The sequence below is a fragment of the Lingula anatina genome, chromosome 3 (assembly GCF_051362555.1).
Source record: "Lingula anatina isolate TDL-2025a chromosome 3, LinAna3.0, whole genome shotgun sequence".
In the NCBI taxonomy this organism is placed as follows: domain Eukaryota; kingdom Metazoa; phylum Brachiopoda; class Lingulata; order Lingulida; family Lingulidae; genus Lingula; species Lingula anatina.
In genome coordinates this window covers 8,397,102-8,415,898 of record NC_141769.1, presented here as the reverse complement: position 1 = coordinate 8,415,898, position 18,797 = coordinate 8,397,102, and the positions used below count along the sequence as shown (strand labels likewise).

General features: G+C 37.7%; 2 protein-coding genes and 1 non-coding gene across 3 annotated transcripts; 1 reads left to right on the top strand and 2 right to left on the bottom strand.

The window, feature by feature from the left end:
* Positions 1-974: 974 nt before the first annotated feature.
* On the bottom strand, positions 975-5,010 carry LOC106173423 (flavin-containing monooxygenase 5-like). Its single transcript, XM_013554560.2, has 5 exons — positions 3,806-5,010; positions 3,029-3,448; positions 2,463-2,597; positions 1,962-2,127; positions 975-1,663 (listed from the first exon to the last, which is right to left on the bottom strand). The coding sequence occupies exons 1-5, from the start codon at positions 4,433-4,435 to the stop codon at positions 1,416-1,418; spliced, it is 1,599 nt and encodes a 532-aa protein (XP_013410014.2). The 5' UTR covers positions 4,436-5,010; the 3' UTR covers positions 975-1,415.
* Positions 5,011-5,578: 568 nt separating this feature from the next.
* Positions 5,579-9,555, bottom strand: LOC106162936 (sulfotransferase 1B1). The gene is made up of 5 exons (XM_087009329.1): positions 9,255-9,555; positions 8,430-8,759; positions 7,837-7,934; positions 7,333-7,477; positions 5,579-6,715 (listed from the first exon to the last, which is right to left on the bottom strand). Exons 1-5 carry the CDS (start codon positions 9,418-9,420, stop codon positions 6,579-6,581), a joined length of 876 nt encoding a protein of 291 aa, XP_086865455.1. The 5' UTR covers positions 9,421-9,555; the 3' UTR covers positions 5,579-6,578.
* A 24-nt stretch (positions 9,556-9,579) lies between these two features.
* Positions 9,580-12,608, top strand: LOC106162940 (uncharacterized). The gene is made up of 2 exons (XR_015333531.1): positions 9,580-9,735; positions 11,469-12,608. It is a non-coding gene; the product is annotated as an uncharacterized LOC106162940 (transcript).
* Positions 12,609-18,797: the final 6,189 nt, after the last annotated feature.

Sequence of the window (18,797 nt, the reverse complement as noted above, 5' to 3'; positions counted from 1 at the left end):
TAAAATCAAGGAAAGTCTTTAAAAAATTAACGATACACTGTCCGCTTTCATGCTCTTAAACCCTGATTATTATAAAGGGGCTACTCCAGGGGATTTACCCGCCATAATAGATTGTCCATGGGAAATAAGAAATTTTCTCGTACTCAAAAATCATTACTATCCGGTAGGCCTACCCCTCCCTGCACATGGATTCGACCTTAAATTAAATTGATAAAGGTTGATTTAGTTTAAAATGAATAACCAGTGATTTTAACCAGCGACCATGTTCCTAAGCTCCGATGGAAATATTAATATCAGGTACGCTCCAGAAAAATAAAATAAAATAAAATAAAATAAAATAAAATAAAATAAAATAAAATAAAATAAAATAAAATGGTTTCAAAAATGTTTTTTAAAGTGTACAGGGGTAGGCCCCTATATAAGGTTTTATAAGAAGCTGTGGATGGCAAAAATAAGCATTTGGGGGATTTTCAAACCCATGGAATGTACCTTTAAGTAGTGTGCTAGTAGAAAAGTCACGTTTTATCATACTGATGCATGCCCGCTACTTCATTTTCAAATCCCCATGCAGTCAAGGCACTTGTAAGGTTAACAGACTGAAATAACTGCACGGGTCGTAGTTATATATAATTCAAATTAAATGAAGCTGGCACTTGTCAGATTTGAAGCTCATGTTACGTCATTTTGTGGATTGCTGTCCAAGAATTATGTGACTGATATTATTTCGTTTCAGCAAAGATTATTCCGACCAGTAGGCCCTATGCACACTTCGAAAAACATCCGAAATAATGTCCATTTTTTTTAGCCTAAATTTTTACCCGTCGCCTTAGTTTAATTCCCACGGAGAAAAAAGTATAATAGTAAAGGGGCGACTAACCGTTCTTCCTTTTTTGGCTCAATCTATTTCGAAAAGAGAAAAAGTATGTAAAATACAGGCTTTTGAGTATCATGTTCGATAAAGATAATATTTGCGATGAGCTTTTGAGGAAATTTTTATTAATCATTGGGTGTCAGCTGTAGAGCTTAGGAAGCAAATTTTCTGCAATTGTTTTTACCAATTTCAGTATTATATTTATTTCTGAAATATTCTACTCGGTATGTTTCACATTAAATGAATAGAAAAGGAAAGACGAAATACAAGACGGATATGATGCATGTACATATACGTACTGGTTCATGTAGTATCCATTGGAAAACAGTTGATTAATAAGTATTACAGTGCAATACAACGAATGCAATTTCAACGTCCACTAAATACGGTCCTAACTAATACTAGTGATGGTACTAGAATCAAATGAAATGAAGTCTTGATTCGCATGTCTTTTTTTTTCTTTTTTTGTGCACAGTGTTTTACGGGTTTCACTTCAGAAGACGTACAATGTCCTGTTTCATCTAATATAAGTCACATAACGACGTCACATAAAACACCACGCGGCTAGTATCAGCGCCCCAGCCAATAACACAAGCATGTAGTTGGAGCCCTCCGTCTTAGGTTTCTCCACGACTCTGGTTTTTGTGGGAAACACCACGCGGTCAAAGGTGGTCATTATGGCCTCTCTTGCCCCTTCCCACTGACCAGGGCCTTGAAGGCGATATTGATACGGTGTACAAGGACCTAGAAACACCTCCAATGCTAAACGAGGGTCTTTTAGCAGGAGTTTTCCTGAAAGTGAATGAATGTTAAAAATGTTATTACACAATAGGTTAAGCTTCGAGATAAACACAACGTAGGCCTTCTGGTTAACTCCTGTCCATCAAATGAATTATTTTTTTGACCGAGTTCCGTCAGTAATTGGCAACAATAAACTGTTCAGATTTTTGGTTTGATACTTTATCAACGTTATTACTTTTATTATTTTCGTGATTTAAGACACTGACTTTACTTCATTCTTTTTTTCAAATATGAGAGGAATTTGCGCAGGGGCTTACATTATTTCTAGGAAATGATTGAAATTTCATACCTATTGATGGTTTACATCCAACAAGTGTAGCCAGTTCATCCATGAAAGGAACATAATCCACCTGAATGGTGTAATGTGCTCCTTCTGCGTAGCGCTTGCGCATCCGCATCTTCTTGTCAGCTATGTCGGCCACCATATTTTCCCGTGATGGTAGAGATAGTTCTCCCTGAAACAGAGTAAAGTGTAATCTGTTTTATTCTTTTCTTATTAACCATAGCACGCTGTCAAAAAAGTCAACACCAACTATATATTTATAAGATTTTTTTCATTCATACATACTCATATTTCTTAAAAATCAAAAGTCAATTAGGCCAAGGAATTATCTCTCTTGTTCCTTGATTAGGATGGATACAATAAATAGAGCATTTTTTATTTTACTAGTACATTCTGTATTTTATCCCCTCTATTATTTACCGGTATATGTATTTGTACAGATTGCAAGTTGTTATAAAACAACTAATTAGTTATGATAAATGCCATTAACTTTGGTCGATATCGTACTTTGAAGACTTTGGTAGCCCATCTAGCCTGCATCTCGGCTATTGGGTTAATGGCTCCTATGGGCTGAATGCAACCAATGACGGCCAACGTGGGGTGCACCAAATCCGGCGGGAAGACATACTTGTAAAGATTTACCTAGTAAATTGAATAAATAGATAAATAAATAGATATTTCGTCTACAATTAAAAGATGGAAAGAGAGATTGAATAACGGCCCTAGAATGTATAACTCTCATATATACTCGCAATCTCGAACAGCAATGAAATGTAGTCTAGATGGTACCTTTGTTTCCACAGTTATATGGTTTTAAAACACTCCAAATTTCTCCAAATAACACAAAAACCACTCTGTTGCTTATGGGAGACCGTTTCTTTTTGTTTATAATTTTAATCTTAAAAGTTTATTATAAAAACTATATGTGTCTATATAGGAGGAAGAAAGCCATGATTGGTTGGTTTCATACGAATAAATTAAACAGATCAATAAATATATATATATAAATAGAACCTAGGTATCCATAAAAGTTAAGGACAAGTTAAGCAGTGTTCATTCTTAGCACCTCTCACCTGATTATCACAAACACCAACCACACTTTGGTCTATGAAAGGAAACCCGATGGTATACCCAGTTGCTATGACTACCGCATCGACATTCTCCTCCACAGTGCCGTCATCAAATTCAACGCCTGTTTTTAGTATTCGGCTAACATTGGGTTTGACTACCACGCCCCCACTCGCAATACACCCTGGAAGCTCGTCGTTGGTCATTGGATGGACGCTACGAAAACGGTGCTTGCATTGGATGCCGTATGTCACATGGTCAAAGCGGTTGTTTAGACGTCTTTCCATCAAGGCGTTGATCAGTGATTCGGGCATCCAATCGACGATTTTCCAGACGATCCGGCGATAGTCTAAGAGGTCGTAAGGCACACCTTCATACGATAGACGGTTAAATACCCAGGCTCCGCTTCGGGTAGAAAGGAGGACCTAAATTCAAAATCAATCAATGAGAGTCAATTTTAATTTAATTATCCTTCTGTAATTTCAGTTACAATTCATCTCTATCTCCCATTTCTTGAAGGTATCCTAATCTGAATTTTCAAGCCAAATCGGCGAAAAAAAGGAAACAATTTTTATCTACTGGTACTCATTATTCATTGCTCCAGCCTGCACTAGGATTCTATATTTTTTAATCATTTTAATAAGATAACATAGTTCTGAATACTAACAGTAACCTTTGAAACGCTATTCGTCTTCCCGACATTTCACAAGGCACGTGCTGCGTGGAATCGGGAATGCCCTCGTTTGTACTTCATAACGAAGCGAGAAAAAGCGTAGTCTTACCTGTGACCTAACTCTGCTTAGTTCAACAGCAATGTCTCCCCCAGAATTTCCCGCTCCTATGACCACGACTTTCTTTCCCTCAAATCCAGCTGGAGTCCTGTAATCGTGCGCGTGCATCACCTGGCCTCGGAACTCCTCCTGGCCCGGGAACGACGGAGAATTCTTGAAAGCATGATGACCTGTACATACCAATACGCCGTCATAAATTTCGGTACTAACGGTTCCAGATGGAAGGTCTTTAATTTCAATGTCCCACTGTCCGGTCGAGACGAAATCGCGAGCGGGTTTGATGTTAAGGATTTCCTTCCTAAAACGAATATGTTTTCTGAGATCAAAATGTTCACAGTACATATCGAAGTATTTTTGAACCAGCGAGTTGTGCATGAAGTTCGGAAATTCCTTCGGCACAGGGAAATCGCTGAAGCACATCATTTCCTTGCTGGTATTCACGATGGTCGACTTCATGACGCAACCTTGGCCGTCTACGGCGTTCTCCGTGTACCGCCATAGCCCGCCAATGTCGTCAGTCCTCTCTAGGCAGACGGGGTCCAGATCCTCGTCCAGGCAGGTTTTGATTGAAACCAAACCGCTGGCGCCGGCTCCAATGATCGCAATTCTTCTGCGGGTCATGGCGCTAAGACTGGAGCATGTAAATGTAATAGTATGTATAAATGTCAGCCTTTACAATAGTTTAATATTCTGAAAATTTACTGTAGGTTCATCAATAAATTTGGTTCCTGTTCCTAAAAGTGGAACAAAAATTCGTGGCGAGCTAAACTCGCTATAAGTTATAATTTGGAAACCCCGATGTGTTGACCACATTATTGTCGTTGTCTAACATCGACACGAATTTTACAACTTCAGGATATTAACAAAACTTGTAGGTTTTCAGTGCCAAACACAAACTTCAATAACCCAAATGAAATAACTGAAATTACTTGTTCTACGTGCAAAATGATGACGGATACTGTTTTTGCAGACAGACATTAGTGTCAGGTGGATCCCGCACTGGTAAGCAAACCACCAGCAGCATCCGTATTCCGCACTTACCCTGCACAGTTCATGTATATAATGACATGTCAAACATAGCAATCTCATCATTGCTGTGCAAATTATAGATTAAAGTCGAACTGCACGTAAACCTGATATAACGGCTGTCATAGTGAAAACTGATATATCTTCTGATTGTTTTTGCTGAATCATGGAACTCATTTCATAACTCACGTACATGTACAGTTGGTCAAGGTGGGCACGTCAGAGGAAAAAGAGGCCTAAAATATGAACACTTCATCTATGTAAAAGCTCTCTTTTGTAAATTGGTTAGTTTAAAGTAGGCATTTACACACACTCAGAAAGAGAATTTAATTTAACGATGAGTTATTAGGAATACACACATTATGGGGACTAATACGTAACACGTCATTCAACAAAATACACAAATTAAAGTTTCTAAAAATAATCCTGTCATTCCAAAGGCAATTTCGTTCTCTTCATTCAAATGAAATTCAAAATGATAGGATGGTACTAGTAGTTATCGATCACCCCATTCAATGTAATCACGGCTACTGATAGTTAAAGAGATTAGCGCTCTACATGGCTGTACTGAGGCCGATCATTAGTGGCACAGCGGTGACCTGTTAAAGAAAAAAAAATCCACCTCGATTTTTTTTTCAGTTTGCCTGCATTAAAAGTATTCCCCAAGCATTAAAATTGTACCGCGTGTCTCACATTTACACAATCTGGATGGCAGTGAAAACATAATATAACGCACCATTTATGTAAAAGAATAGAATTTTATTTCATAATAATGTGTAAGTCTATCACCCGTCCTCAGTGGGACCTTTAATACCGTATTTGAAATAAATAATCAAATAAATCGGCTATAAAAGATACAAATTTTGTTGCATACATTTTTTTGCATTATACTACCAGACGTTTTACTTGTAATGCAATGCACCCATTTTATAGTTTAAAGGGGCACTCCATGCCATATTTCCGCCAACATGAATGTTTCTGTGTTAAAAAGCAATATTCTAGAATATGTATTCAAAGAATATGTATTCTGAACACACAGACAGTAGAGCATGATAACCATATATAATCTGATGGATGCGGTGCGCTGTTTTACACAAAAAGCCCAGAATAGATGGGATTTGCGTCTCCAGCAAACCGCCGGGGCCCTGAGAGGGTCAGCCAATAGGATCACTGGATACACTCGCAATAAGTTAATGTTCAATAAACCTGCAGATCTGATGTTCCCACGGAGGAATGTCAGCTTTGAAGACCAAGACAGCTGTCAGCTGACCTGAACGAAGGGGACGAGACTACTCGTAGTAATAAGCTTCAAGGGGCCGCCAAGCAGAAGTGAGAGACTACGACTTGAGGATATTAGAGCTGCCTCATTCATAGTCTGATGCAGTATACTTGCTGGAGACAGCCGGCACCAAGGGTGGGTCACAAAAGGCACTCCGATGAGGGCGGGAGGTCGTTGTCACAGACGGCAGACCAGTCACCCTAGTGCCTAGCTGGATGCGGGCAGGAAACTCTTTAGCTAGGTGCTACAGTGATTTTCAAACGAGGGGAGAGAACCTGCAACAATACATCTTGGCAGGGAAATCTCATGGAGTGGTCCTCATATAGAAAAACAAGTTGTCTGCTCAGTTTGCTGTGAAAATAACATAACAATCCCAAAACGTCACTTTATTGGACTTTACTTTTCTGCAACCTACACTTTGGTTAGGTCTTTAAAACTTGGTTCTATGGTGGAACAAGGTCAATGGGCCTGTGGTTGAAGATCAAAAATTATCCTTGCTATTAAGTCTGGTGCTTCTTTCATTTGTTCCTGGAAGAGCTTATCAAACTCTTCATTTTGCGCCACAGTAAACCAGTTTTTCCAGTCACCCACTTGACCTACCATTAAAGAAAAAAATAATAAATAAAAAACAAGTCTATGAAATTAATGCAGCAGAGTCTGCCTATCTCTTCACCTTATAACTTGAATTACCATTTACCTTAATCAAATCTTTTACACTTAAATTTTCTCATAAGCTAGAACTGATAACATTACCTAAAGTCTTTGAGAAACAATTTTCCAGTCCCAAAATATCCGAGTCATGAAGTCTACTGTATATACAGAGGTACTTCTGTGGTTCCAAAATAATTTATTTTATACCACATAGGCTACTGCTGCATTACTGTTCAGTAGTATACTGACTGCTTTATTCAAATTAAGTCCACTTTATAATATTCCTCATTAGTTTCCATTTTTAAATATTTATGGTAAGATGAATGTGGAATGATATTCATGTTTCAGTCACTTTTCAATAAACTCAGTAAAGAAAGTCAACGTAAGATTGAGACATGTCCCCCACAAACATGTTAAGCAATATAAACTTTGCAAATATATCAAATGTGTCATAAAAAGAGGTAAAGCTTATTTTGAAATTATAGTGTTTTGCAATATAAAATTGAAGGGGCTATAACTGTTGACATAGGGAAAAGAATGACATTCTTTATCAAATAAGTACCTTTCCTAAAAAAGATTTTCATGGCATCCTCTCTTGACTTTTTCATCGAGTGGAAACTGCATTTTCTTGCCACCTCCTCATAAAATTCATCAGTGTTGGTACAGTTCAAGAACTCTGCCATTTTCTTCACAACTTTTTGGTCATTCTGCAATAAAGATGTGAACAAGGTTGTCTATTAAAATTATACATGTTAATAATATATTTGGGACATGTACAGGGGTACTTATGCAACCAATAAAAATGGTCCAACTGAGCACAAAAGTAGCAGTATTTATAGGAAAAACTGAACAACTTGGTTACTATAACAACTAACAGTGAATAATATTAATAACTGCTGCATTTATTTGTAATAAATCTCATGCTCCTGGTAGCAACCTGTCTTAAGGACAACCCCTACGCACTTAACAGACAAACAAGACTGATGATGTATATGAAGATTAAATCATATTTATATTTTGTAGGACTAAAATGATGAAGTAAGAAGTTTTGCTATGTGGAACCTACTGCACTGAGTTCTTCATATGTTATAAATAAAACATTTGGGTTTTCTTTCTGGCTGTTCCACCAGTCCAACATGTATCTGAACCAAGATCCCGATGGGACTGAAATTAAAGACGGTCATTATTTATTTTTTTTTACATAATCATTTATACATGTGTGAGTGTGAAAGGTGAAAGATCATCAGATCTCCGAACGAAATTCATAAACAAGTGCCACTTTTTCTAGTTTTCATTAGTTTACAGTAAAAATGACATTTTATGCACACATCCCTACGTGTAGCTTGTTATGTAATATGCTTTTTAAATTTGAAAAGATAGACTTAAAAGTTTTATCTACTTCCCTTCAGATTTGTTCAATCAAAATGAATTCAAGAAAAAACCAAACTTGAAAATGCGCATCTCAAAGACAAAAAAAAAAAAAAAAAAAAAAACAACAACAACAACAAAAAAACAACAAACAATTTACACATTTTTCCTCATTATTTGAAACAAAATACTTATTAATTAACACTTCTCTTTTGATAGAAATAATCATCCAAAATTAAAATCACAAAATACACATTACAGCCAACCTAAGTATAGAACTTTATAAATTACCATGTCCACTATTCTGCAGTGTCAGAAAGCCATCCCAGTTACCCTCATATTCAAACACAGAGAATGCCTGGGCAAAGTTAAAAAAGGAAACTGCAACATCTTTTGGGTTCCTGATCAAATGGATGATCTTAATCTTCTGTTCCCACACACCCTTTGGTAGGTGTTTTGTGGGAAGATGTGTGAACAGGACTCTGGGCGATTTCATGCTGTTCACCAATTCTTGATCTGACATATCAATGTATTCAGGGGCCTTTCCCAAACCTTCTATATGGTGGTTCTCTGCCTTGTTGCTGACAAGCATCCTTGCAATTTCACATGCCCAATGTGTTCCTGAAACATAAACAGCAATAATTATTGAACAGATTTATCTGTAGAAGCATTACACATTCTACTGGTATATACATGAAAAAATGCATGGTAAAAGGCTTATGTGGCTTTTGTACAATTTGACATCTCAGTTAAAAATAATGGTTAACATGTTGTTACTAAATATGAATATTTTCATCAATGAAGTACTGTATTTGGCATTATTTATATGATATATGCTGATAATATGCATGTATAAACTTGGTGGACCCTATACTGCATGGTGCCTGTAAATGTAATTATGAGGGCTCATGTACCCCCTCCACTTAACTCAGTTTTCGCCCTTAAATGCCTCTGGGTACCTACTTTACTTAGATGGCATCCCGATAGCATGTACAAAGCACTGGCACATGTACATACATGTATGGGGGGTACATGTACTGTATACTCGTATCCAATGCATTGTTATTTAAGACCGAAAACTGAAGCAACGAGAGTTTACAGATATCTTTAATTTACCTGACTTGGGGTATGAACAAATCAAGACGTCGTTATCTCTCATTGGCAAATCTTTCATCTTGTCCATACGAGACCCAGTACCTGGAAAGGGTGGGAAATATTCTCCCTCCCACTTAAGCATGGTCATAGTGTGACCATTGGCATCCGGCATTTTAACCGTAGTCATCTTAAATAATTAAAATCAACGTTACTCTAGAAGATCACAAAATTCAATTTGTGTAGCACCACATGCGCACAGTATCAACTGTTCATTTGTGTGTCTAACTAGACAACCGTCTAGGAATGCAAAGGGCCATCCTTGTCTGAACACTACATACGTAATTAGGTCACACAAAGCAGGTGCTCTGCTGCACACTTAGTGTGACCTAGTTCTGTAACGAGGCACAGACATTTTTGCATTGATCAGTGACAGGAGGTGGGTTGGGCGATCACAATAATCCGATTCCTATGGCGGTTAAACAGCAGTGTTATTAAGGAAACCGTAAGTTCATGTAGTGGTCTCCTTTCATTTAATGAAATCGGTGGGCGGAAAGGCAGAATCTGTTTGGATTTTTTGAATTTTTTGTCACGATGTTATTTGACGATTTGCTGTTTCCGTGATCAGGGGTGTAAAAGCGTTACTTATATGATTACGCTTGCCTAACCGTCAGAATCGGATATTGATTTGTAACCTTTAGGTGAAGTCATAGGGCTTGGCCTTTAGCGGCACGCATGAACGGGGGCGTCTCGATAGTCCGAAGGTTCATTGGTCCGAAGGTTCATTGGTCCGAAAAGTGGTAACATTTTCATCGATTTTTTCATCAAGGGTTCATTGGTCCGAAGGTTCTATAGTGAACATTCGGACCAATGAACCTTCGGACTATTGAACCTTCGGACTATCGCTACGGCCCCGCATGAACAGTAGTCGATCTACCATACCTGGGGCTTATGTTTTTGACAAGTGTTCATTCGTCATCGAATATCTTGTTCAAGACTACATGTACAGTACATGTACGTACTGATGTCTACTAGTAGCCTACTCCAGTGGCTTCATTAGTAACGTTCCCACAATTCGTAATTTTCTGCCAGTGCGTACATACCCTAAAATAGTTAACCTATCTGACGAGAACAATGGCCGTTTCTCACCTTTCTCTAGGATCCCTGATCATTGAATTCTGTCTACGCAGCCTGTAGGCCTACGTGCGTTTGGCTGTCACTTCGAGCGATAGGTCATGATAAGTGAAGCTATCAACCATGCACGTAATACGACTCAAGAATACCGCACTGTTCTAGACACAGAAAAGTAATTTCCCCATATAAGCACTGGTAAAATAATAGTGCGATATTACATGATTACATGTACATTGTATTGGGGGGGGGGGGGGGGGCGCAATACATGTACGGGCAATACATGTAAGCCGCAATACAGCGCAACACACACACACACACACACACAAAAAAAAAAAAGCCAGTCACAAGTAAACACAGGAAACGGACAATCCCAACAGAATACGATGTTGAAACAACTTAACGAACGGCTTGTTTATCGCCGGGACTCTTCTTGACCGTATCATATTGCTTTTATATCACCCTATTTTGTTGGAAATGACCGTTTCCTGTGTTAACTTGCGACCGGATTGTTTTTTTCTAGTATATTGCGCTGTATTGCGCGTTTTATTATGACCCGGTGGAAACGCGCCAGTGACATGGTTATTGATAGTAGCTGGCCGTCACCGGACTGTCAGTAACGCCCACCGGATATCGGTTTGTTACCTTTCTGTGCAATTAGGGCTTGTCACGCATGAACAGTAGTCGATCCACCAGGTATTGATTTTAACTACCGTTCACTCGTCATCAGGGTTCTTGGTCAAGGTTTGATATATACGGACCGACATCTGCTCCTGTGACTTCATTAGTAATGTTCCGATAATTCACGTTTTTCTTTCTGTGTGACTATACCCTTATAATGGTTAGGCCTTTTGACGAGACAATGGCAGGTTGTCACCCTCTCTTTGATTACCCCAGGAATTATAATTACATGTACTTACATCAGTTACATGTATAAGCCTATATTGTCACTACCGTGTATAATATATCAGTAGACTGCAACTATGAATTTGTGCATACACAGTTATAAATAAACACTTATGTTTAATCTAAATGATAATCATATAATAATATTCAGGTATCTACACGTATAAATTATCATTTGATTTTCTCTTCGTTGTCTTGCAGAATTTTCCCTCAGATGTGATGGAGGAACAACTCACTTGCTTAATCTGCTATGAGATAGCCGACAATGCAGTGGAAACTAGCTGCTGTCACCATATTTTTTGTGAAAATTGTTTGTCTTCAGTTGGTAGTAATAACTGTCCAAATTGTAGGAAACATTTTCAGTCCGTAGTGGCCCATTTTGCACGGCGAGTCATAGGAAACATGCAGTCACAGTGCCCAATGGGATGCGGGCTCACGGTGTCCCGATCTGAAATGAATGAACACATTGCCCGCTGTCCGAGAAGAATGCTGGAATGTCCCAGTACATCATGTAAGTTCAGCGGCCCGAGAGACGCCTTTATTCACCACATTGGTGACGTTCATCGAGATATATTACTGGCCAAAGCAGAGCGTTTGTTTGAACCGGAACCAAAAGGAGCAACTAACATTCAGCAGGGCCAAGTTTGTCGGGTGGAAAGAACAAGAAATCGCAGAAATCACGAGGCGCGTCTTGGGTCTACTGGTAAATACTACTGCAGCCAACTGCTGAATGGTTATTGTCGGTGTTGTAATGGTCACTGTGGTCCGACCAATGGGTGTAACTGTGAAGCCTGTATGAAATTGGATGTGGAGGGGCGTTGTCTTCCCCGTGGATGGCTCGTGAACTCTGATGGTGCAGCAGCTAGGGTCGGCCCAGAGACGGGACACTTTTATTGTGGCCGAAGAGTGCTGGTAGGGGTGCGAGGGTGTGATGGTTACTGTGGACCCACTAACGGGCCGAATTGTGAAGCCTGCAAAAAACTAGATACCCAAGCTCGAGATAGGTATTCTTCAGTCTGGATGTAAAAATAACACACAAGATGATGTGTTTTTGTTTTGTGACGATTGTGAATTGACTTAAACCCTGCTAGGCATCAGTGATTGTGCTGTTAAGTAAGATTTGCAGAATAAGATATTTAAGAAGATTAGCGTCTTGTTTTTGACGACTTATATGACTTGTGTTGACGTATGCTAATCGTCTGTGATTGAACTATAGTATAAAATTCTAAAAAAGCTGTATGTTGTGGAGATTCCTGTTGTTTTTTTTTGCATGAAATCAGCATTACATGTATCTATTTAGGCACAGTTAAATCAGAATAAAATACACATAATCAGGATGAAGTCGGAATCAATAGTTTTATTAAACCCAGAGTGAGCGATTTGTGTATCTGTTAAAGGGATAATAAGAATAAGAGTAAACAATAATTTTCCCATACTTACCAATGGTTAATAAATCCATTTTTACATTCAAAGTTAGTCCCTGTTTTTTTTCTAAAAAGTTTTTTTTTTTTTTTTGTTATAATCTCTTAAGAGATTATAACAGAGTATAGCCATATATGGAGGTCATGTGGTCTAAAGACAAGCTCAGATATCAGAATAATGGCTGTAAATGCCTTTTTAGTGGTAAAACAGAATATATTATATTTCTGTGAGTTGCTCACAATGTTTTTATTGTGAAATATATATCTCATACAAAGAGTTATTATCCCTTTAATGTGAATAATCTGCCATCTGCCAATGATTTTGCAGGTGCATGAGTTAGTTGTTTTTATCTTCACACCATGATTAGGAACTTGTAATTCAAAGAAAAAAATATATTATATTATTAAGTAATAGTAAAAGCATTTAATTCTTGGAACTTGTTATTCAAAGAAAAAATATATAAATTATATTATTTAGTAATAGTAAAAGTATTTAATTCTTGGAACTAAAACAGATTGTCATGAACAAAATCTGAAAATGATATCGATCCTCTTTCTTGGAAAATGGAGAAACAATATCATTAATATATATTTTTATCAGGTCTTCTTCTGCGATTGTTGATTTTATATGAACTACGGGAAAGTATCAAAATGTTGGTGGGATAAGATGTGAATAGGATGGCGTCAGAAATGGTAGGCCCTATGTCTTATTAAACATCTATCATCAGATGATGTTTAAATTTTTCGCGCCAAAAATATAATTTTCCCGGTTTTTTAAATACACAATTCATTCTCTGCGCATGTACGTACTGGTGCTGTGTCATTGAGGCCGCCACATCTTCCTATCACATTAAAACTTTCACTTCAGACTTTGTTTGCAAGTCGGGTTTTGTGATTTTTGAAAAATGTCTTTATGCTTCACTTCGTTCTTCAACATTAATTACGGTATAAAGATTACACACCCTTTTTATTTATTTATTTATCTATTTTACTCAAAATTTGTTTTATCCCAAAATAAATAACACATCATAGTCTTTTCTTCTGCCACTAGCTGCTCAATTCGTTGAATTATTGAGAAATAAAAAAAGCAGTGTTTAAGTTGTAGATTATCGTCTTTGTCTTAGGAGAAATGTGAGATTCTACAATAAACGCTGTCCTGAAAGCCGCTATTTTATATGAATGGATTTTATCGATAAAAATTGTTCACGTGTGAGATACATGTACAACCAAATCGAGTCGACGAAATAATTTTAATCATTTAAAAATACAATTAATAGGCCTACACAATACGCAAATTTAATAACTACAGCTTTACATTTTCTTCTTGACAAGGGGTGGTTATTAAAATTTATATGTCATAGATGCACACCAAAGTAATACTAACCACGGACAAGAGGTAGTGATACAGTTATTTCTTCGAAAGATACATTGTATTGATACAGCGAGTCCACAAAGAAGCATGTTGCTCAGCTGCGCGAGAGGCAAAAATCTCACCAAAATACCCCCGCAAACGGTGAGAAAACGGTGCAGTGGCGCGCGCCAATTGCTTACCATGTGCGGGGGGCTTAACATGCTTCTAAAAAGTGGATGCATTCATATTACCCTTCTCTTTAAAACAAAAAGGAACCAAACTATTAGTATCACAGTTTAGGAGGTAGCAACATGTACATGTTTTGGGATTTTTATTTCCCATATTACAGTTTAGAAATTATTCAACTCATACAAATAGCTCAGACCAATTGTCATAAACTGTCGTGTGCTTTATTTAGGTCGCTGCAATGACGAAGCCTTATTAAGATCTAAGGAAGTTATCGGCTCGAACTGAGGTTATGAGGTTTATATATATATAAAGATTTACACCTTAACATTACATGTATATGATTATGTTCTCTGTTCAAACTTTTAAATTGACTGAGGATTACTACTACTACTACTACTACTACTACTACTACTACTGCTACTATAATAATACTGGATTGGCAGTAATACAAATGCCCTGTTTTCTAGTTTATGGAAATATGCCTTAATAGTGACAGTAACAATTTTTTTTATTGAAAAGCGGTCCCGAGATTTTTGGACAAAGTGAATGTCATGGCCTCGATTAGTTTAGTATAATTTCCATTGATAAAGTTGTTTCTTTACAAGACAAGATTGGATTTTTCAATGTCTATACCATACAAGTTCAAGGTGACTTTAAAAGTTCAACTAACTCTCCAAGTCAAACCGTTGAGATACCTGTAGAAAAAAACATTGCTTAAGAGTTGGTTTAGAACTTTTTAGGACACGTTGATTGTTGCACAGTTATGGCGAGTGTTAGGAAACGGGCAGAGAAAACGATACAGGTTACCCCAGGCAAATCCGCGGAAAATCCTACCTTAAGTAACGTAACATGATGATAAAAACATCTAAATGTATATGTGATCGTAAGTGCAGTAATCTTACTTAAATCTACTTCTTATCCAATTAAATTATTAATTTTCATAATACCTTTTCTTCTTTCCTAAACTATGCAAACAGTAGGCCTAGAATTAGGATTAGCATAGGCAGCCAGCAACGTTAACATGTTGTAACATGAAGCATTACAAACTGAAATAAAATTATCATTATTTTTTGTTGTTGCGTAAATCAACAATATTATTGCGGAAGAAGGTGCTGATCCCTCAAACGTGAACACATTTCGCTATTATGCGAACGTATACCTGTTTGATAAACTACACATTACTAATCCGTAGTGTGTCAAATAACGATGTCAGTTTAAAACCTCCAATTCAAGGTGTGTGATGGGCACCAATAATCCTTACACTGAAGAAATAAAACGCTACATTTGTCACGAGTTACGAATAGTGTGTAACATTTACGTTCTCTAAATACAACGCATAAAGCGTTATTAAAATTACCCATTCTATAACAGGCCTAATGGTGACAAACTCTGGGCGATAGGTCTACCAGTACATGCACATGACAAGACAACAACATCAAAATCCATATCATATGAGAAAACAGTTTTATACAAATTGTGACAATTTAATAAAATCCACAAAGGCACGCAATTGGTGTATTAGTATACCTATGTTCTTATTTAACCAAAAGCCAACTTTTTCCAAACCGAAAGAGGTCCATTGTCTTGTCGCATGAATGTGGTGCAACTAAGCCCGTCTGACATTTAACAGAAAAAAAAGCTCCAAAATGTTCAACCCTGCTTAATGCAAACCATTGAAACCTCGTGTGACCGCGTGTAGTCTTATCAACATAAACCTATAAAAATGAAACCGGAGTTGCCTAACAGTTGAGCTAGATTGACTTAGAAGACTTCGTTATCTTATTTTGTCCAGCAACAAGACGGCAATAATTTCCTCTTCTGCTGTGATTCCAAGAAAATAAATTCCTCGCCAGAATGCCTCAGAATCGATTGAGCACTGGTGCCATGTAAAAAAAATATATAAAAAATTATTTTGGTCATGTATTATATTTTAGATACCTCCCCTCTGCTGCCTTATTCCCTTCAGAAATTTGCAAAAAAATTCAGCTATTATTTGGATGTACGTTTACATGCCATAGGCCTGACATTACTAGCCACTCTTGTAGTGCTGGCAAAATATGGTTTTCAAAATTTAGTGGGTGCATCATAAATTGTGCTTTATATCGTACATAAGGATAACAATCGGAAAATATAAATCATGATTTAAAATTAGTAGTTGAATAATTACCACAAGAAGTTGATAAATACGTATTTGTATCGTTGGTGTCCCACTTGCATGCCTACCTCAAGTAGCGGGGTGAACCGTTCTTGAACATCTTCCTGCGATCTCTTTAAATGCCTCTCTGAAGTTTTTACTCATCAAAGCGTAAACTAAAGGATTTTCAACTGAAGATGCACATACTTTAATAGTCAGTATGTTTCCCAGTATAATTAATCCGTAGCTTTCAGAACGTACCGTATATGTAAAAAGCCAAGTTGCGACGGCAGTTGCGAGGTATAGAACGTAACAAACGCATATCATTCTTGCAACCTTTTTCTCTATGTTCAGTTTCATATTTTGTTGTCTTCTAGTCTGGTTGATATGGAGTAGTGACTTCTTATACAGAATCAAGGAAATCACCATATGGACGTAACAGAACATCATCACAGCATTTGGGATACAGACGATTATTCCGAAAAACACAACTTTGGTCGTAATACTGACGTTTGCTGATGCAACACATGCCCTTGAATACGGGTCGAACACGATGCTGTCACCCATTTGAAAAATAACGGGAAGCAATCCTAAAACGGGCAGGACGAAGCATACGCCAATGGCCACTAGGCGGATGATGGTGCCTTGCTCACCGGAGAAGAGTTCGCTTCGAGAATACATCGGCCAGACGATTGCAACGTACTTCTCCACCTTAAGGCACATTAACAAAAGGAATACTGCCCCGAGCACCACCCAAGACATCAGTGCCGAAAATACACACATGCCCTGGCCAAAGTCCCATTTGCCCCGGATGAGACCAGAAACTCTGAAAAATATTGGTATGAAAAACATCGGTCCATTTGTCACGCTCAAGCCGCCAATAAATAAAGATGATTTCATGGCTCGCAACTTTGGACTTCTGTGCAGAGCCACGAGAACAGTCATGTTGGCTATTAAACCAAGAATCAAAACGATTGCAGTCATATAACCGAAAATAGGGTAAAAAGGGCCTAAAGGAAACAATCCATAATCTGATGTAATGTTTTCAGTGACATTCCCCTCCATTACGTTGCTTATGGAATTTTTCGATCGTGTTTAATCTGAAGAATGTATGCTCTGTAGTTCTCACCGTTTCTAATGTAACTGTCACTCCTGTCGTCTTATTCATTCATATAAGGGAGACTTATATTCCTGGGATAATTTGCCTTCATCAGGTGCCATACTGTACATTAATTGGCAAATAATCGACTACCGGGAATTTCTGCCGCATGTCTCATAACTATATTATAAGATTCCTTTGTGTGTTATAGACTGATGGGGATGTACAGACACGTACAGTGTATACAAGTACACTGTATAGCCATTACCTACGTCTGTCTATCGAGGCCGTTGCCGTCGCTATTTGTGAGTTGACCTGCCCTTCAGGGGCGGATCCAAGACTTTTTTTTGGTGACAGCTCACTGACCTGCCTTCATAATGGAGTTCGAATACGACAAATGGAGATGCATGAACCTCCATACTGTACATGCTATTGGGTTTAATAGTCTGACAATATTGTCATCTTTTCGCTCAAGTTTATGATTTTGTACAAAGTTTGAACACTATGTAATGTCATGGCACAAGAAAATACGACATATGTCAATCACTCAGTCCACAGGTTATACCGGTACACAGTGAGGATTATGTACACAGTGAGGAGTCACAAGTCTGCGATACATTTTCTTCTCAGATATCTTGATATCAGGCTGTGACACTAATGACTTCAAGGTTTATCGCCTTTGGTCTCGCTGCGCAGCTTTTTGTTGGTCAACTCCCTGCAGTTCTCATGCAAAGGCCATGCAGTAGGTGGGTTTTAAACAGTCTGATAATTACAGGCTTATCCAGGAGCCTCCCGGAAACCTGTAACTACCTGTAAGATCACGTCAATTCTGCTGCGCGGACACAGGAGATGATTAAAATGATGATTTGCCATGTGAATTCTTCGAAAAGAAAAGAAAAATCGTGTATATATCCTATTTGTAGAGCGTATTGCGGATGTCAGAAGAAAATGAGTTTTTTAAGTATTCGACCTTTACCTAGGTAAATCATAGTTGATTTAAAAAAAAAATATATATATATATAATTCACTTGAAAAAAACATCATGAAATCATCAGATTTGTCTTTGTGTCAGAGGTGACGTTTTTTAACTGGCAATTAAAGGTTTTTGAAAGGAGGTTAACGAAGTATCTACATGTGTATCTACTGGTAATTGGTTTCATCTGTCTGGATGTGTACGTGATAGCCTTCTTGAAACCTACTAAATCGACGACTAACTGTCCTGTCAACAAGCTGACTGATAGAAAAATTGCATAATGTGGGCCATCAGCTTTGAAATAATTAGTATTTTATATGTACATAGATATGTCAAAATATCTGAGAAAAATTGCCGAAATAT